General features: G+C 39.9%; 1 protein-coding gene across 7 annotated transcripts in view; it reads right to left on the minus strand.

Annotated features, from left to right (window-relative positions):
- Positions 1–21,723, minus strand: part of NAV2 (neuron navigator 2) — a 404,040-nt gene that overhangs the window by 53,534 nt on the left and 328,783 nt on the right. For 6 of the 7 annotated variants that reach the window (XM_030482681.1, XM_030482680.1, XM_030482678.1 and 3 more), the window contains one exon: positions 3,325–3,463. In XM_030482681.1, the coding sequence (XP_030338541.1) occupies positions 3,325–3,463 (139 nt within the window). Of the gene's footprint in view, positions 1–3,324; positions 3,464–11,783; positions 12,122–21,723 lie in introns of those variants that run through there. The other variant, XM_030482682.1, reaches the window with a different exon arrangement.

Here is a 21,723-nt window from a genome sequence, read left to right on the forward strand (position 1 = left end):
CCAAGAGAGTATAAGCATGAAGAAATAACTGACCAACAAAACCACCTCACCATCATCCCTCACATACTCTCATTAGTATCTTGCTTCAAGTACCTTGCCTGGAATCGTGTATTTACACTGTTAGTGTTCAAGAACAAGAAATACACCTACTTGCTAATTATAGGGTAATTCTAGTTTTGGTTGAGTGAAATATTCCCATACCTTCTATTTCCCCACCTTTGCACCTGTGAGAATAGTAAAGTCTCAACAGAGAGAGCAGCATTACAAGAAGTCCTCTATCTTTGCTCTCTTGCATTTCATTTCACTACTATACCCACAGCCAAAGTTTTTCTACAGCCTTTGAAACACTGCACACCTACCCTTGAAGCCCTCTGGCCAGAGATGTTTCTGTTTCATGGTAAACACTGAACAGCACAGAAACATGACTAAGGAATCAAAACCAAAACACAGCGAAACCTAGCTTGGGGATTGCAGCTGAAACTCCACCTCCTGAAAGGGTGAAAGTGGGTATCCTATTTGCTGGAGGTCATGGCAAGACACAATGACCATGAGCTGGCAGCAAACCCTGCATCCGACTCAGCTGGGAGCAGTGGTAATCTCCAGGATTTCTCAGCTTCTCCCTACAGTTCTGTAAATCCAACTACGAAGCTGTGAACAGACCAAATCTCTCTTTGCTCCAACGGAACTGAGAAGCTGTCTTGATCTAACAGCTTAAAGATGCTGTTGCTTTCAATTTGAAGAAATTGTTTCCTTTCCGTCTTCTGATCTTTTTAACATTAATAAACTCGTTCATGTACTTGATCTGCTTCTTCCATCTTCTCTCCCATCTTCTTTCAGTGATGTAAGTTATTTTCAAATGCCCACAATGTCTTAGTTTCTTTTTAAAATGTGTGTATGATGTGACTTTAAAAGCATATTATATGCAGTGCCATGCAAAACGTAACTTACCTATGTACAATGTAAGAGAAAAATGTTAGGGCCCCAAACGTCATATATCTACATTAAGTGCTTTGGTACTTGACATAATCAGAGCAAGACAAGGGAACATCATAAGGCGAATTCTGGTTCTGATCACTAGCTTGTTCAGAATCAACTTGTGAACATCTTCACAGCATTGCTACAAAAACAGGCTACAACTATGAATGTCTACAAACATGGAATTAATATCATATGAAACTCCTGCTTCTCAAAGATGGAGAAACTACAGCTTCTGGAGTATAAGGTACTCAGCAGCTCTGAAAATCACTTCCTTAGCAGAGACTTTTTTCCTACTACAACTGTATCTTCTTCCTCTGCAGAGATGATTCTGCATAAGTTTCTGATTTTATCAGTAGACACTGACATGTTAGGGCTCTCTCCCTTTGATGTTGCTGTGTTATTTGTCTGGACTCCCAGTTGAACATGTATTAGCTTCAAGCTCCCTCTTTAATATTCTGAAATCATCTGAAAAAGATGTGGCAGAATCACAGCAGCATAAAAGTGCCTGCTATTTAGGAGAACCGAAGCAGCCAATAGCCTGAGCAGAAAAGTCCACATTCCTTTGGAGACACCTCAATCCTTCGCAGCTCACCACCCAGGGGAATACAAACTTGGGCAAGGGCCATTATACAGTATCCAGGTAAGACAGAAAAGGCATATATACAGCATTCACTGTGCCACGAGCTCTACTTTGGGCAGCAAAAAAATCAATCCTGCAAGGTATGCATGGTTCCATCACTCCAAACTATTTTCATTCCCTTGGTTGACAAGATTGGGATACTCTGTTCAAATGAAAACAAAGTATTTTATGGACAATAATTTGCAGACAATAGTAATACCTAGAATAAATATTGTCAGCAACAAAAACTGAAGCAGGTCGCAGACACACATGAAAAACCTGCAAATACAATTTGTACGCCTTAGCTCCCAGCTTCCTCTCCTAATGACTATGCTCTACTGTCTGTACAAGCTTCAGGTGCTTTTCTTCTGGTGCATGTCTGCGCTCTCTTAGGTGCTGTAATGTATGTGGAGGAGGAAGGGGAGCTCGTCAATGCAGATTTTGATCTCTTAGAGGTGTTTCCAAGAATCCGATCCACCGGAAGATAAAAGTCAAATGAGTTTCTATTTTTTTCCTTAGGTTAATGTTTAGTCATGTCTCCCTTTTTTGTCCTTTTTTCCCCAACAGTATTACGATGTTAAGATGGTAACAACTGCCAAAAAATACTTCTAGTTGTCTATGTTACTCTCTATGTTACACACTGAAAACGCACTTGATAGATCTTAACGCCTCTCAACTTGTATGGGACTTGTTGCAGCAGTTTTGAGTGTGTTTGCAATCGCTGATACACAACCAGAGGCTAACTGGAAACGTTTAATGTAGGCTCAAATATGCACCTTGTGGCAAAGGAACAAAGACTAGTATGTGCTTGCACCACAGTCCTGGAGGCAGAGTAACACTCCACAGTAACCGCATGTCATTAAAACTAAGAACAGATTTAGGGTCCAGTCATGAAAAAAGAGAGGAAAAATACAGAGGAGAAGGTCATACCTACATCCCTCTTCTCTACCTGCTGCAATGCCAAGTCACTGCATCCTGGTTGCTTTGACACACATAACCTTGAACGGATGGGTGTACAAAGAACAAAGCTGCACAACTTAGACCTACATTTTTCCAAACAAAATTCCATATAATTGGGAGAAAAAAGCAGCTTCTATTACTGCAAAGCTCTGCATTCTGCAGTCTTATTGATGAATGAAAACCCATTGGATACCTTCACTTGTTTTACTGTCGTTGGATATGTGGTATCTGAGCACAAAATGTACGTGTGTGCTGCCAATGGATGTAAAATTTATCCTCCCATGAAATGCTGCCAAATATAGAAAGCCTGCGATACCATGCAGCCCTGAAAGTTTAAAATGATCTATTCATTTGCCTGGCACTCTTTCATTTCCAATGGAAGTGTAAATAATCTTTAAACGCTCATGTTTCATGTTGACTTAATTAAATCCTCTTCTTTAAGAGAAAACATAATACCTTTTCCAAAGCTAAAGAAAAATAATATAATCCCATCTACTGATGCCTATTTTCTGTACAGCAGTGCTGCTGGGAAGGCAGAAGCCATCTGTTGCCACGGCAGCAGAGATGCCATGGATTCCACTCACAGAGGAAATACTCCTAAATGCCACGTATGATAAGGTGGTTATTATTTCTTAACATTGCCTTTTCAGTGCTACTGTCTGTACTGAAGGCTGTGTGTTCAAGTCTATCCAACTTAAAACAGTTACACCTATTCCACAGAGAAAATAGTAAGTATCAATGTTACCTGTGTAAACCAGAAATCTTACCTGTGCATCTAAGTTTTTGCGGGAGGAGGCAGGCGTGTTGGCATAGGAGCTGATAGAGGAGCTAGTGTTAATGTCATCAGTGCTGAGGTTATCTATGGTGTCACTGATCCCACTGCTGACAGAACTGCTGTCATCCCAGCTGGAGAAAAACACAACAAAGGTAAAAATCTAGGGCCAAAAGACAGAAGCATCATTCAAAAGGAGAAGTATTATTTCTACAAGCCTTATCCCACTCGCAGTTACCAGTTGAAAACAGTCTCTCATTTTCCTAACTTAGCTTCTTTGCACTTCCAACTCTAAATCCACACAGCTCATTAACTATACTGTTATAACAACACAAAGCCTACTGTATACCATCATTCAGTTAACAGCACCAATGATACGACTGTTCTTGACTCAAACAAAAGTTTGCATGAGTAAACAGATTATTTTCAAGTGACCATCAAAATTTATGTCTGCAGTCCTAGAGCAGGGCAGGGTGGTGCTAACAAGGCACCTCCAAGTAGGCATAGCACTGATTTGCTAAGCCCTAACGCAGAGATGGAACTTAAATGCAAGCAAAAAATTCATCCTGAAGCAATCTTTTGTTAAACTGAACTGGGCAACAACCTGGATCTACCATCACAGCATCACCAGTCTCGGAAGACTTTAGTAATTGAAAGCTTAGTTGTTCAGATGGAACATAACCCTCCTGAGTTATACAACACATCCTTTCCAAAGAGATCTAACTGCTTACTATTCAGGACTACCTTCTTCCAGCATGTGATAATGTCAGCATTTTCCAGTTGAGAAAAACGTAACTGAAATTTAGGACACAGAGAACAACAACATAAAACATCTATGCCTGAAACTATGTGAGTGTTAGAACAGACAGAAACAAACTGATCTAAAAGTCAAGCCAGATGTTCCAATCCTAAAATGCCCTTAAAAATAAACTGCTGAAGAAAAAGATTTATAAACTGGCTTATAAGTGCTCCATCTCGGAGAACAGTAAAGCTGGGATTGGCAAGTAGCTCTGTGAAGACATTTCAGTCTACTGATGGATAACTACTGCTGGGAATGCATAAACACATATTTCATAGATCATTTGTGAAAGCTAAAGGGGTAAGCTCATCTCCTGACAGTTCTCTAGCTATTTATCACCACAGCCTCAGATTTTGGAAGCTCCAGACTGTCTTCCCCATTGCATTTCTGCCTGCTTTCCAAACTTGTAACCAAGAGACTGAAGTGAGGTTTTTGACCTTAGAGTGAAAGCCATTCACAAGCTGATATTTACATTTAATATATGCACTTAAAATTTAATTGCATGTTGTCTAATTGAATTCTGTAAAGAAAGGCAATCTGTCTGGTTTCTTGAATTTTACTCATAGCTTCACCACTGATTTACTGTATAGCCTTACTATAACCTTTGGCAACTCTGAAATGAAAAGCGTTTTGGTCTCACTACAAACCAGATGCCTGTATGGGTTTTAATGATGCTCTCATGATTTTAATTGATTTTGCTTACTTGGGTGTATTTCGTTCACCCACATCTATGTGAGGCCTTTCAGGGACCTAAGCACAGCTTAACCAGCAGCACAGTTAGCTGAACTGCCTGCAGAAAGGGTTACTGCTTGAAGCTACTCTCTGCTACCACTTTGTTCCTGGTTACGGTCCACATCAGTCTGCCAGCACAGTCATTTGTGCCAGTTCTCTGGTATCACTGCAGACAAGGCCAGCTGGGAAGCTCAGATCAACAGCTTCAGCAAGCCGGATTGATTTTGCCTTCAGGAAATTTAGAAGTGCTCAGCCATGCTGCTCTGCTGGCACAGGACAGGGATGGGGAGGGACAGGGATGAACAGGGACTGACACTGGGACACCAGCCTTGAGGTAAAAACCAGCCAGCCAGATCTGACAGACAGAACAGTTTTATTTGCTATTTTCCAAAATCTTCCAGAGCATAGAATCCCAGACTGGTTTGGGTTGGAAAAGACCTTAAAGCTCATCCAGTTCCAACCCCCTGCCATGGGCAGGGACACCTTCCACTAAAGCAGGCTGCTCCAAGCCCCATTCAACCTGGCCTTGAACACTGCCAGGGATGGGGCATAACTGAATGAAAGATGTGCTGACCATACAAAAAATTTCATGGAATCTAAAGAGAAAATCATATTTCCCTCCCTCGCCCCCAATGCCTAGTGTGGAAAAACTGAATTGAAAGACTTCTTTGAAGCACCTTTTTTTTTTTTTTTTTTTTTAGAGTAGGCAATTATATATTACAACACAAAATTTAAAAGTTCTATTACTTGTAAATTTTAGATTTTAAAAACAGGCCCTGTAAATGGTATTTACTTCTATTTCAAACCTAAAGCAATTGCAATTCTTAGATTTTGTAAATGCATCAATAGTTATGAAAAAATTATTTATTATGCATAAAAGAATAGCTTATGTATGTAACAAGCTACAAAAGAATAGCTTGTGTAGCAACTAAATATCTTTTCTATTTCTGAACCTATAATAAAATCATCATAATAATAATATCAGCAATGCCAATGTTTTTCATGTTTAACAGTTTAATTTCCTTCTTATGGAGATACTGCAATGGGAAAAAAACCCCAAACCAAAAAGCAACCAAAAATAGACCCCCACAAAACCCCCCAAACAAAAAAACCCCAAAAGCCAAACCCAAACAATAACGATAATCTGTGTGACTCATAGTTCTATCTTGAACATACAGAAACATTACATTTACAACCATTCACTAAACTATCACAGGTCCCTGTTCACCAGCATCTAAAGAATGCAGCTAATAATAATCATAAGTAGTTTTACTGGCATCAACCAGCCCCACTGACTTCAGTTGGGCAATCTAAGTCATTATGGAAACATCTAAGTGGCCTTCTGAACTGGGACATGTGCCTGAGGACAAAGGTAGAAACATGCACCTGAATACACTGATGGCTGTGGCTTTCCTTTAAGTATATCCTCAACTTTAAGTCTTTCATGTTTGGATGTAAATCTTGAACAACTCAAGCTTTGTGCTTTCAAGTTAACTGATCTGTTACTAAATTAAAATATATTAGCTATTCTGAGGTAGATATCTAGCATTTTGGCTGCCAGAAGCCAAGCAACACAGCTCTTGTAAGGATGCTGGTGACACCAAGCAATGACACCGATGCACATGGCTGTTGTGACAAGGTAAGATGCAAAGTAACATAAACAGTTATTGATGCTGTCCTTCGGAGTAACACTAGAGACGGTTTTAATGAAAATGAGATGCATGTAGAATTCATTGAACTCTGTAAATCAGATGCCAATGCAATCAACTTTATGAGCATACAACATATACTGCTAAAAAGTAACGCAATTAAAGCACATATAACTGCTATCAAGGATCCATTTTACACTAAAAGCTCTTAAAATACAACATTTTAAGAAATGCCACCGCAGGTGTGTATCTGCATGTAGGGGAACACTGCAGCTTCGCAAGAGGACAGCATCTGTTAATATACTGAGGTATCTCAATTTCATGTTGTTCTTGAAACAACCCCAAGTCTTCCACGTACATTAGTTCACTTTTACCTCAATCCAGTGCCTTGATGGTTAAAGTCAAAAGCAACGAAGCAGAATGGGGAATCTAAGAACCCTAATTAAGGTGTTCTTGGCTCCCAGAGGCAAGATAACATCTTTGTAATTTAGCTGGTGCAATTAATAATTTCTGATGTCAGCAGAAGACTACTCGACTATAACCTGAAGCTGAAATGTTTGGCCTTTCCTTTCTCTATTTGATCAATCACCTGAAACTTTACTTTGATTACTGAAAATTGCAAAAAAACCCAAACCCTTAAAAGTGTATTATACACAAAAATACACAACCACCCACTTAAAATCCATCACTGCCATCACTTCAGAACTCCCACAAAGCTGACTCTTGCTTTCTATGAAACTAAGCACCCTTCTTTCCCTCTCCATCTCAGCCTGATCACCCTTATGTGACTACCAATGGTGCCACTACAGATCACTTGCATACGGCACCAGGTCAGCTACTCAAAGCTGCTCTTTGAAACAGGTTAGCAAAGCGGTTAGGCTCAGGCTTGTATTTTTCCACAGTCTATCAGCACTTCTCCATTTCACATAATCATCATCCATAGAATTGGCTGCTCTTTGTCAGCTTGGATAGAAAATCACCCTGTGATCCTCAGGACAGCCCCACTCTGCAAGAAAGCTTCCCCCTTTACACATCCAAAGCAAAGGAGTCATTAAAACCCAACTAAATAAAGCTATTGTTGAAGGATGAAAATGCACCCTTCTCTACAGATGGGTGTGGATTTTAACTTTGCTGGATCTACACTCAAAACCAAAATTACAATGAACTGTGAAAAATACATTTGTCCAAGACAGGGCCTTGGGGCTTTACAATATTTCAGCATGGTAATTATCCTCGTCTACCTAAAAATTTAACTATTTATAAGTTGATAGGAGAACAACAACAACAAAAACTCCAGGTGTAAAATGATGAAAACTTCATAGCATCTTCAAAGAAATAAAAGGAAAAATAAAAAAGCCAGATAAATGTAGATATGCTATAATGCGAGACATTAAGCGCTGCAGTTTCCACTGTTTTCTTCTGGGATTTCCTACAACACTGACATCACTGTGTGAGAAATCCAAAAACCATACACAGCCCCTTGCATGGTTTTCCTTTCAAATTGTTCTGAAAGGTAACAAATAACCCTTTGCATAAGAAGAGATGGAAATGTACTTCAAAACAAATTTAATTAATGTATTTTACATTGTTACGTATCATCCATCTTCCCCACATCTTCAGTTACTCTCTTCTTATTACAATTCATTATAAAATAAACCACTTTTGTTTCTAACCCAAGGTGGAGCCCGGGGATAGGACTGTTACCTTGAAACACTCTGTAAAACCAGACCATGAAAAGTAAACCAGGCAAAATGAATATAGACCGTTTCAAGCTGTTTTTTCTGGAGAAGAACCTAATCCTTTTAATGACATATTTTGGTGCAGAGTTGAAGTGCTTTAAGTGTGCTGTGAGCTATTCAGACTATTTCCATGATCAGTGACTATTTGGTTTACCACCACAAAGCTGAAATGCGAGTCACTGTCAAGCTCTGTTTAGAATTCCGCCAAGATGCGGTTTCAACGTTTACACTTAAAATACCTATTTGTGAAAAAGAAGAACTCACAGAAGAAAAGTATCAATCAGTGCCAAAAACGACTGGGTAAGAGAAGATTGGTAGAAGCTGGGAAACTGCATATGCTCCTTTAATTTAATCTTTTTATATCAGTGCTAATAACCTTACAAAAATAACACTGCATTTTATTTTGTCCCCTAAAATCTGACCAGAAATTTGATCAAACCATTGTCGAAAGTTGAAGTCAGCTGAGCACACATGCACATAGGAGCTGCTAAACATGGCTCATCTCAGGCAGTTTACTATCAGAAACTGTAAAGCTTAATGAAAGCAATCTCACTTTCTACTAAAGCTCATCACCCCCTGCTCTAAAACAGAAAAACAATGGCACCTTCTTCCCCTGCACACATTTTGCTCAGAGACCCTTCAGTCCATCACTGCCTGGAGCCACTAAATGCAGCAGCCAGCACAACTGTATTCAGTCACAAAATACTTGACTGGTGGAACTTGTTTTTTTGGCCATTGTTCACAACAGCGGTTCCTCTGGCATTGCAGAGCCTCAGGGGAAGGTGAGGAACCAGAGCAAGGCACTGCCTTTGACCCAAGTGCGGAATGAACACGAACTCCCAGCTAGGTCTGAAAAATTCAGTGTAAAATGTTCCAACCAGCTACCAAACCATTCTCCTGGACTCACAACCTATAAACCCCCTTTAGTGTTCTATCTGGAGACTTACTGTTTTTATAACGCAGTTTATAGACCAGACCTACACCTGGTGCACAGGGCACCCCTGCAGCCAGCAGCACACTCAACAGACATGGGATTGATACTCATCCCTGAATCACCCATGGGATTGATGCTCGTCCCTGATCACTCATGGGATCGATGCTCATCCCTGATCACCCATGGGATTGATTCTCCTCCCTGATTGTTTCTGTGCTACTCCATTGACTCCCAATGACCTGCACCAGTGAAAGCTGGAAAGAAAATCAGAGTCGTCACATCACAATAAGATCAGTGCTAAACCTTAGTTGTTATTATGTAAAAAGAATTATGCTTTGTTTGTTCTGCCTTTTTTTCCAAGACAGTAAGAAGTGCTGAGGGAAGTCTTCTAATGAAGGTCAGAAATCCTTGTTTGTACAGAAATCCTTTGTTATGAACAAAGCCTTTGCAACTCTCCAGAAAATACATCCCTGTAAAGTGTACAGCCAGCATGTGACAGCGATGGACTGAACAAATCCACAGAGGTCAAGCCAAAGCTGCTGAGGATCCCTGGAGTGAAGAAACAGGGAGGAGTTCCTGGCAAACATCTAGGTGTGGATCACCACTGCAGTATGCCTCCTCCTCCTCTTACCTCTCAGCCAAGCCCAGCCCAAACACCTCTCTCCTCCAGGCAATGGAGAGTGATGATAACCCAACATCGGACCATGTAGGTTTCTTTCTCCTGCCTGTCTTACCAGTTGATACTTTCTTCTCCCCCAAAAGCAGATACCTTCGGGATCACATCACATCCTCATAGAAAGGCACTATTTAAGTTATGACTTAAAGAAGGGGGAGCACTTAAAGAAGGGGAGCACAGACACGATTTCTGACACCCAACTACTTCCTGTATGCTCTCCAGCACTGGAGTGAGCTGGTGAGAGCTCAGCAGCTCACCACCACTTACTGGTACCTGGCAGCTTGAGGCTCCAAAACACAATAGAACCAGGCTTAAAACACCAAGAAGAAAACGAATAGATTAGCTAAATTCTTACAGGACTGATGTAAGTAAAACATGGAGGGAAAGGAATTAAGGACAGTACAGAAACAAAACTATGCAAGATCCATTTAAATTCCCTGCTGCTCAGTGTGCTTTTCAAAGGCTCCTGGGGCTGGACCCACTTGCCTCCAGCGAGGGCCACTTGCCCACCTGCTCTCCCAGCACAAATGGACAACTAGGACCACCGGGAAGCCTCACTCAGGGAAAGGCGGCTATAAAACACAGCCCCAGAGCCAAAACCTCCAGCAGCTGGCAGGTAGAATATGGCTCCTTTCCTTCCCAGTCTTGTTTTAATCCCTCCTGACACTTTAACTCCACTAGTGACACCAATGCAAATCTGTTAAAGTCTGCAGGCTGTAATCTCAGCAGAAAATGCAGAGATACACACACACACACATATTCCCAGTCACTGCTGAAGTTCTTCCTTTCTCAAAATACACTGTAACGCTTCTACATAAATTGATCAAGGCAAAAACCTGTGCACCAGCAAAGCAGATTTCACACATGAGAATGGCTCCTCTCTCACTCAGCAGTATGAGCCGCAGTGAAGCAGATGGAGACAAAGATAATGCCTATGCTTGCACACTCTTCTCCCATCATAAAAAAAGGGAGAAAACCACAAAATTTGTCTTTCTGAACACGTTAGAGCCTGCTGACAGATGTCTTAAAGCTTGGCAATAGGCGGTGTTAATTTGATCACAGAGCACAGCACTGCTTCTAAGGAAGTCAAATCACTGAAAACCAACCTCGTTATCACAGCAGTGATTTATAGAACAGACACGTCATCAAGTGCAATCTTTTATTCTCTGTAATATGGAGATGTGTGGAAGATGTCAGCTACTACCAACTCTGAAAGCAGGTTTTTTCCCTAGCAGAACTGCAACACCCCAAGTAGTACCAGTAATTCCTGGTTTCTGTCAGCCTTGAAAATTAGGCTTATTTGAAAGAAACTGTAAGAAGGAAAAAGATCTTCTAACCTTACTCAGACAAACTAGGAAGCCGACAGAAATTTGTACAGGAGTGAGAGTAAAAACTGTATATTATGTCCTAAAAATCAAGTGCACTCTGGGCTGTGATCTGGCCAGAAAGAGCTCCACGCACGCCTTTGTTTCTCTGCAGTGAGCTCATTCGTACTGACGTTCCTCCCTTCCACAGAAAGCAAACTCACGGTGCTAAAATACAACAAAGCCCCACAGTTTTCTGAGGCTAAAAGCCTGGAATGCTAGTGGAAAGATAGCTGGTGAGATTGCAACCTGTGCGACAGTTGTAACTGTCCATAAACCTTGCAGAACCCCAAAGCTAAATCCGAAAAAACAAACACAGCAATAGCTGTCAGTTCCCACATGGGGCATTTCCTATTATGTTATTCAAACAGTTTTAATCTACTAACATACATATTGATTTTATGTAGCATACAATGGTTCAAATGAAATAGTGGAGGGAGAAAACTTCCCAGATTTACTCCATTCTCTAACGTGTTTCCATCGCTGCCAGTATTTACAGAGCTAAAGCTGTAACACAACACACTTCCACGATTTTAAAAGTGCAGAAAAAAAATCTCTTACCTTGCAATATTCCCTGGCCAAAGCACTTCTCCACCTTGTTGCCCATGAAGAATTCCAGTAAAGGGGCTTAGATTTATTTTGCAGGTTGATACCTTCATTAGGCTACCATCCAACACCCCCGTAAATAAAAGAGCTTTTAACTTGACTATGTAGGAAGAGACTTAGGGAAAAAAAACCTGGAGCAAGGTTGTTTTCCAGCACATCCAGCAGCTCTGAAAGACACTGGAAAGTAAAGCCTAGCTAGAAGGTGATCATCAGAAACTTCCCCTAGAAAGAAATCTGATCCCTCAACAAAATTAACCTGTGAAGTGCTGAAAAAGTGCGAGGTCAAGACTTTCTGCTGGGACTAGGTCATCTGTGAAAAGCTGTAACCTGATGGCAGTCCAGCAGGCAGACTGGGTGCCTCCAGAGCACATACCGTATCCTAGGAAGTAAAAGCTCGTGTCAACAGCCCTGTACTTGAAGGTACTAAGTGGCACTATTTGATCTCGGCTGAAAGACTGCAGGCTCTGAAAGCATATTTCCTACTCTACTTTTAGAGAGGGATTCAACAACATGGCTGCTGAAACAATGAGTTTTATCAGAATGTAGCAGAAGATATATCCCAAATGTTTTAACATAAAGTATTTGGAATACTGGTAAAATATAACAGTATAATTTTGGGGGGTAGAAAAATATTTTCAATACAAATAGTACTGAAAATAGCAATTTACCCACTGGTATCCCCAATAAAGACCTTACGCAACTGGGACAAGATATGCAAGATTTATCTGAGTAGGGATTAAACACACTAACCCTTATTTACAGTTGTAAAGTAAGGGGCTTTTTCCTTCCCCTTATTTCAATGGGATATTTATATATATTTGGTTGATTTATGGTGGTTAGCATTCGAAAATCTTACTTTAGCTTAATATAAATATTTTCTGACAGGATTCTTCCCTGATCTCTGCTGTACACATTAAATTTTTTTTACTTCTAATAGGGGAAGTTACACCAGCTCTGTTTACTGCAGGTAGTGGTGCTCAGAGCCACTATAATGAGCCTAATGCTAAATGCTGCAGAAATGTAACCTGTAAACATTAGAAAACCTGTAGGACAGTGAGGACTGGAAAGCTGGCCACCAAGAGCTTATGTACACTCATCACTTGTGGAGTTTCCTGTGCGCTAATGGGCACAAAACAGGAAATGATCCACGCACCCCCCAAAAAAGAAATACTAGAAATACAAGAGGAATGGTAATAGCTGAGACAATAGAATGTTGGATAGCCATGATGAGTTTGGCACGGAAAGCAGCACTGGAGCTTGGAGTAGAAGACTTGTGAGAGATCAGGGAGCCCTTGGGTGGATGAAGAACCAAGGGACTGGTTCACTGAGAGCAGAACAGTCGGTGGGAATAATGCTACAAGTAGGTGAGTCTGGAGACAAGGAGTCAGAACAGGAAACCGAGGTCAGGGGCGAGGAGTTAAGATGAACTTGGCAAACAGTTGCATGTCAGGGAATTGGAGTGCAAAATGAAGAAAACATACTAAGAAAAAATGCCTGAACTCATGAAATTAAGAGCCTATTACTGTAATATGCACAAGGAAAAAGGATTAACTTCAAGACAGAGCCTATAGTGTTCATCATATTTTGTTAGTTAAATAGGCACCCACGCAAAACACTGACTCTTGCTGTAGTTTATACAGTTACCAGCATTAACCAACACACTGACTTCCAGCCAAGTGGGAATACATAAATCCATTCCCATTATTACACTAAGCAAGAAACTACATTTCTAATCCAGCCAGGGTAGATTTCCATTGTCCAGGTTACCAGTGAGAGATCCCAACATGAAAAGGAGATGGGCAGCCTTTCAGATGGAGGAAGTGGAGAAGACGATACCACGCTGTCATCTAAGCCTCACCTCAAGGAAAACATCAGTCAATCATCCCGAAACCAAAGAGAAAAGAAGGAAAGAGTAGTTAGAAGTCAACAACACCCATGTATTTATTAACTCTGTGCAGCTTGGGTGCCCTTAAAAATATCTTAAATAAAACCACATCTTTTAGCACAGCGCTACATTTTTGGTTGAAAGAGTTAAAGCACAAGTAGTCAAAGGCTATAAAATACAGACTGTGGAGATGTTCTGCTGCCAAGACCTTCAAATAAATGAGCCGCAGTCTGAGCTTGCCTTTCTGAGCTGGAGTCTATATTTTAGTGGCCACGGTGTTACTATAGCAACCCAGAGGACTGGTAATTTAGAGGCTGGTGGATGTGACAACTTGCAATTTAGAACAATACTACTAATAAAAGCGGCTTGGGAAAAGCAGCATTTAACACAAATGTTTGTGTTTTAATAAAAAGCTGTTCATTTAATTTTCTTTTTTTTACGATTATTTATATTAAGTTAGTCTGGTGGTGAATAAAAGACAAAAACATGACTCTTCTGCTTTTTGGTATGCCTGCACCCCAGAGTGCAGTCAACCCAGCCCCTTCGTGATGTACATGTGTGTAAATGCAAAGCTGCCGATGCCAATAGCTTTGCTGACAATCAGACAAGAATCATGTAGCTTTTTAAAAGCAAAAGTATGTATTATCCATAATGGAAGTGAGGGAAAGGACACTCCTGGACTATTATTAATCCTTTCTTGCCTCTGCTAAGTGTAACTGGTATCCTTTAAAAAGAAAATCCTCCAAAGTGCTCCTCATTCATTACTTTAATCACAGAATAGTTACTAGAGATAACTCTCAGATATTACACATACTTAAAAGAATCACAACTGGAATAGCAAAGCTTTCTGCTCATCTCTAACATCCTTCCTGTCTTAATCAAAATAGCTCCCATAGATGTGATGTTTCTTATCTCACACAGTAGTATAGGAAATCGGTGACTGCTCTGTGACTAACGGTAAATAAGAACAGCCTGTAATACTCTAATTTCAAAAATAATCAAATCTGAAATGGTAACCTAGGAAAAAAGAGAAAAGAATCAGAACATCCCATCTGTTGAATTGCCAGCCCCAAATAAAACCAAACCCGCAAGATTAAGGTACAGCGTTACCCTCTCTACACCAATCTGCAGCCCCATTGTCTTTCACTTTCCAGGCAGCCCTTCCACTGCAAAGGAGGAGGGATTTTGCAACATAATACCCAGGACATTAAATACAGAGGGATATTTCCAGATGAATTTTACATGTAGCAACAATCACAGTTTTTATGGGTCAGGAAGTTCAGAAGATTAGTGTGTTATGGCTGCAGTTTATAAAAGTGTTTGTGTTAGAGGTTTCGCATAGCAATCGGGTGAGATATACTGTGAACAACTATACATTAAGTTCTTTTATGGTAGTTAAAGTTGGGGAGCAGTAAAGAGACCCCAGGTATTAATTTACCTAAAGAACAGCTGCTTAGAAAAGGCTGCAGTGTCCTAATACTCAGTGCAATAAAATCATTGCACCTCCAATTGCTTGTTCTCTCTCCCCACACTCATGTGCTATTCCCATTAACCTTAGTGGGAATTGTGTTCATGGTCTAAACTGAGCTCAAACTGTGCACCACAAAAAAAGACTTATCAAAGAAATGTGTGGTTTGATTCTTATTTGAAATGGTCCCAAACCATAATTACAGATTTGCACTCTAGGTTAAAGCAGCACAAATCTTGCTGCCTTTCAAACTCTCCCTTAGAAAAATGCCTGAAAATTGGGGGTTTATGGCAATACATTAATTTGCTTTGTATTTTCTTCTCATTAGCTCAGAGCTATCAGTTAGGAGCTTGTAAAATGTCTGCATTTGATGACTGCAGTGATTGTGAAACTAATGCAAGCAGGGTAGACTGTTGTGCAAAGACAAGTGTTGCTCCAAAGATGTTGCACTTCAGAGTCCTTGGAAGCTGTTTTGTAATGTGCAATATGAAGCATCTGCCACATTTCACCCTGGAAGAGACTCCATTACAACTGATGTCCTAAAATAATCTCAACTGTAGTTTTCTAAGCCTTCTTTTTCCTTTCTTTCCTTCTCAAGAACACTAAGATTATTTAAATGAAGAAAAATGTATTTCTAAAGCCAAAACACATTCTGAACAGACTCAAACATGCTTCTGAATGTACTTAACTTGAGCATATAAAACACAAAGCTACCTTTTTAAGTACTTTCACTGATTAAATCTGTGCATCAGAAAAGAAAAGCAGGAACACAGCAACACTGCTGCACCATTAACACTATTACACATTACACTATAGGGCTAAAATTCTATGTATTAACCTAAACAAACTATGTTTTGTGCTGAAATAAATTAAAACAAAACAAAACCCAACAACTGGTTGTACTCTTATGTAATTGTCAAACTGTCAGTCCTGGGAACATATTTCTAGTTAAAACCAGAGGAATACAGGGAGCAACAGAAACCCACCACAAGAGATATGATAGAAAATAGACCCCAGCTGCTATAACCCTGTGAAGTTGTGGGTTTTCAGTGTGGCTCCAAAGGGAGCTTGGGAGCAGGAGAAGTGGGTCTGGAAAAATTAATATCCATTTTTTAATTCCCCCCATTCTGCTGAATGAAAGATGCACAACGTTTGCAGACTGATAAGGGGTATATGCTATGAAATACTCTTCTTCACCTTCTTAAACCTTAAGTGTAAGAGTCGTCTCTCCCCGTAGAGCCTTCCCTGAGAGCAGACAAGTATTTTAGGGTGGTGCTATCTGGATTTATTTTTAGAAGTGAACACATGAAGTGTAGAACACATTAGGACTGTGTTAAAATTACTCATATAGGTAGTATCATACAGAAGAAAGTAAAAAAGCAATCATCAGTGTGCACACTACTGCATGGGTACATATGCAATACCTAGGAACCAACCAGTTGTAGATTTAGGGAAAGAGAGTAAGATTTTTCTGGTCCCAAGGCAAGTCCCTTGCCACTTAACAGCAAAACTTCACTTGACTTGAAAGTGGGGATTCCAGCCCTGAAAAAACTGTGCATACTCAGAAAAGCCAAATATGGGATAAGATTAATGATTTGGAATAAGATTAATAATTATTGCATTGATAATGGGTCAGGAAAATAGTACGAGATAAGACTTAGCACCTAACTCCTAGGAATTTCTTTTCATTGACTAACCACTGTGGTTAAAGAAAGCCACAGCTTCTTCTGAAAAGCTGACATGCATGCCTGATGGAGAAGAAAAGACTGCTTATGTATGTGTAATATATGATAAAAAATGGTTTTATAACATTTTATATTTACTTCAAAGACTGTTTAAAAATCACCAGTAACCTCCATGGAGCACTCGTGTTGACACAAGTGTGAGGCATACTTTTTACTATGGCCACTTCAAATGAATAAGGACCTAAGAGTGAATAAATGCAAATGGCTACTTTCTAGTGGCAGTGGAGAAACAAAAAAAGGCAAGCAACTGGAGATAATCCAGTAAAAACAGAGGATGCTGAGCAGCGATGCAGCTTGCACACTATTATCCGATAGGAATTCCAAATGAACACTGAATCCAGGGGTTATACTTGGATGATCCAAACATTTGTTTCTAAATTTAAACACATTAACAAGTCTCAAACTCCTGGAATAAGAAATGTTACCAATGTATATTCAGATATAGCAAATAATCAAACAAAACTCTAACAGGGCAAATAGCTGTTTAGAAAGAACAGTCTATAGGAAATGGAAAAAAAATGGTCTTAAAATGCAAGCTGTTTAATCTAGTGAAACACAAGAATGAACTATCATCCTCATTGTTTTAAATGCAGTTTTCCTTGTGTCCTTCTCCAAACCATAAAAATCAGTCCTCTTTCCAAAGAACATAACATTGCCGATCACAGATTTTTACACACATGCCACTGACCAAAGGGAAAAATATAATTCTTCCAATCTAAACTGCTGAATAGAATAACAGCTTAATTCTCCACTGTTACAAGACTTTGTCTTCTGCCACCACCAAGATTTTCAGCTTGATCCCTAACATATGAAGTAATAAAAATAGTGCAGCTGGTATGATTGCCTTCTTCTCAGGACTCTGAAATGAATGGGATGAATATATATGACTGATGTCCATATATCATTTATAGTTTTCTAAGCTTTCTAACATGATGCCTTTGTCAACAAGCAATATAGCAGAGAAGTGAAACATCAGCTATGAAAGAAGATATACAAATGCATAATCTAGGAGCAAAGTTCTTTATGGCCAATGAGGTAGAGGACAAGTCAGAAAGAGAAAATTTGAAAGATATGCCAATCATAATATCTACACTTTGATACTTCTGGTTATATAAGCAGCTCTCCAAGTAGTTGTACTATGGTTTCAAAAAGTCCTCTAAAACTTCATTTACAGTCCCCTCCCACCCCCATCCCCCAAAATACTAAATCCTTACTGCTGAATCAATAGCAGTCATTAACCATCTCGTGGCATCCACTGTAAAAGCACTGCTGCCAACTGTATGTATCTTAAGTCAAACCCAGTTCAGCTATAATCAATAGAGTTTGCCCATCTTAATTGCTTCAGCCTCCCCCTAATTAGATATATCTCTGCATTTACAGTTGTTTATTGCTGTTGTGGCTGTAAAAAAGCTAATACATCCCATTAGATAAGTAAAATCATTTATGCTAATTCAAGTAGAAATATTAAATCAAGAAAGCATCATTATAGCTTAATCTTCAGTGTTTGCAAATCCTCCGTATTACAGAGTCTATAAACATTCAAACCACATGAACTCTTCAACTGAGTAATGAGCAGAGAACAAAGATGCAAACTCTCAACTTCAACAAATACTGATTTTCCTTTATTTTGAGAGTCCATCTGTATTTTTCTAATAAAACCAAGGGATATACCTTACCTGTACAATACAAAGGTGTTCCAAAGGTCAGATCTGAGCCAAAAGACAGAAATAGAATGATAGACTGGTTTGAGTTAGATGGGACCTTAAAGCTCATCTAGTTCCAATCCCCTGCCACAGGCAGGAACACCTTCCACTAGACCAGGTTGCTCAAAGCCCCATCCAACATGCCTTTCTCAGATTACCTTGCAAAATCTTCCCCCTCTTTTGAACATTCTTTCCCATGTTAAATGGTTTTTTCTTATTCTTACTTTTACTGTCTGTCAAATAGACTAACTTACCATTTCCAAACCACAGGAAACTATTAATGCCGTATAGAGTTTCAGACATTCCTTCTATCTACCATTGCTACCTATGTCTGGTTAAGTTTTCTTAAAATGTATAATCTTCCTAACAAAAAAGGTAACTGAATCAAACCACTTACCTATACGAGAGCAGCTCTAACTAGTGCATACTTCTATATAAGTCTTTCCTAGCTCTACATTTTATGGTTTTGTGTATAATGCCAGCAGCTATAGTAACTATTATGGACTAATATTTTTGCTCATTCAGAGATAGAAATTCTTAATTAAACAATAAGAAATCCCCAAGCTCCTCTGCTAAAACACTGAATTTAAACTAGTATTTCAAAACTGTAGATGATGAGAAGCATGTCCTCCATGAAATCCTTATCTCAAACACCTGTGGCAAGCAACTTGCCCAAATGAACTTCTGACCTTCACTAAGCCCTAAGAAAATTGTAGCTGTAGATCACCTGAGAAAACTAATAGTCCTCCAGATTGGAGTATTGCAGCATACATTTCAGGTAGCTAACACACCAGCTTTATGGGAGCTTCACTGGAGGAAATTTCAGCTGGTAGACCAGCTGTAATCAAAAGGTCAACATTTTAGCTGCAATGTCACTAAACCAGAAAGTTATTTTCCATTGCTTAAAAATTACTCACTTTGAGAGAATTCCTGAGCAAACACAGGAAGTCTAAGGGTGAAACATTCTGCTTTTCTTCCACCTGAAGGACAAGGTGGCAATTGACACATTCAGACTCCGCAGTGTGCCAACTGGCTTTGCCATTTCTGCCTGTGCTCCTGAACTATGATGACTTGAGTATCGGTTGCACTCCACAATCTTGTAAGTCTTTTCCGACCTAAATGACTGCCTGAATCTATGGCTCTACTAGCTTAATGCTACCTAAATCTCTGTCCTTGCACAGATGCTCAGCAGAAGCTACTTCAGGATAACAGTAGTGACCATGAGCCTACTGGTGAGGGACATAAGGTTCGTCTCCATGGCAGGTTACTCAGAGCAGAGACTGCAATAAGTACATAAGTAGGCAAAATGCAGTTCATGGATTCCATACCAGGGATGAAGGTCAGTGTAGGCACAGTAGATTACTGCAGTCACCGTGCAGAAGAGCATGGGGCTTGGGAAACAGAGGATCTGCAGAAGGAACAGCAAAGTTTAACAGGTGCATAACCAGGCTGGTGTAACACCACTTCCTTCAGATCCTACCTGAGTGCTCAGATGCTCAGTTCCGCCTATGAGAGTGACCTTGAGTGAGCAGCACTTCTTCAAAATTATTAAACCCATTCATATTTCTCTTGAAGAGCAAATCCTTTTAATTGCTATAGAGGCTATGATAACTGAAATACGCTGAATGAGCTGCAATGGGATGTGGGAACACCAACGGCAATAACAACTGGATATTGATGTGGCAGCAAGCTATTGCATTTAATAGTTGTTTTCTTTTGAAACTAAACTACTAATTCCAAACATCTGTGCCCCTATAGGGCCCAGATTATCTGGCACTGGATGTCGTTATCTGATACCTGAAAAATTAATCTGGTAATGACTTGTAAATTTTATACTTAGAGTTTCCTAACGGATAAATATTTCTGTTATATACCTTTTGAACTATGTTAAATATTTAGTCTGGAATGCCAGATAACAACTCTCAGATCTTTTCCCAAGATACTGTGGGTTTGTGTTTGGGGGTGTTTTTTAAATTTCATTGTAAGTAATAAGCTGAAAGCATAGCTCAGTGGTGTCAAAATACTATCAGGAAAAAACTACTACAGCTATAAATACAGAAGGCATAGCTACATGGTGTTATGAAACATGGGTCAGAGACTGCTGAACTGGTGCTGCATTAGCTTTACAGATGCACATCTGAAGATACCAAAGTGGGTCTGGATGCAATGCCGATTCAGCACGACACAACCTCAGCTGTCACATTATTACATTTTATAGGGCATCATGCATTTCTACTGCCAAGCACTCTCATCTACTTGTTTTATTTATTTAAGCTAGTAGGTCAGGAGGACAAGTGGGAAGTTTCAATTAGACATAATGAAATGGGAAATGCTAGGCATCCAGAAGATGCATGGGCAAGAAGGGAAGAGAAGAAAGAATACGTAGAGCTGCCCTTCAGACCCAGCTTACCACAAATCCTAAAGGCCAGAAATACTATGATCACAAGCTACAAAGCACTCATCCAACAGAGGAGATTAGATTAGACATTAGGAAGAAGTTCTTTACTGTGAGGGTGGTGAGACACTGGCACAGGTTGCCCAGTGACCCACCCATCCTTGCATAGTGTTCAAGGCCAGGTTGGACGGGGCTTTGAGCAACCTGGTCTAGTAGAAGGTGTCCCTGCCCATAGCAGGGGGTTGGAACTGCATGAGCTTTAAGATCCCTTCCAAACCAAACCATTTTATGACTCTATAAACATGGCTCTGATTCATGTGTTCAAAACTATCCACGCTATTCCGCCTCCCTGTAGAGCCAGGTCTCACCTTGTCTGCGCCCAGGTGGCATAAAGTCAGTATAAACCCATTAAACTTTGTGCTCTGGTAGAAAGGCACAGTAATATTCACAAGTAATTAGCCACCAAGGGGTTAATTATTATAATGCATCACCACATTACTATGCATTCATGTCCCCTTTTGTTTCGTTTTATTGCCATTGTAATCAGGTGCAAGGACAGATGTTGTCAGTGAGAGACATGACACTAATCCTGAGCTGCTTCTATCCAGGTCTCTGGTCTGTGAGGTTATCTTCAGGGCTTATCTAGCTCGGTATTTATTTGCACTTGAAAACTTTGCAATATTCATTAGCGTGATGCAT

Source organism: Strigops habroptila, chromosome 4, assembly GCF_004027225.2.
Source record: "Strigops habroptila isolate Jane chromosome 4, bStrHab1.2.pri, whole genome shotgun sequence".
Classification (NCBI taxonomy): domain Eukaryota; kingdom Metazoa; phylum Chordata; class Aves; order Psittaciformes; family Psittacidae; genus Strigops; species Strigops habroptila.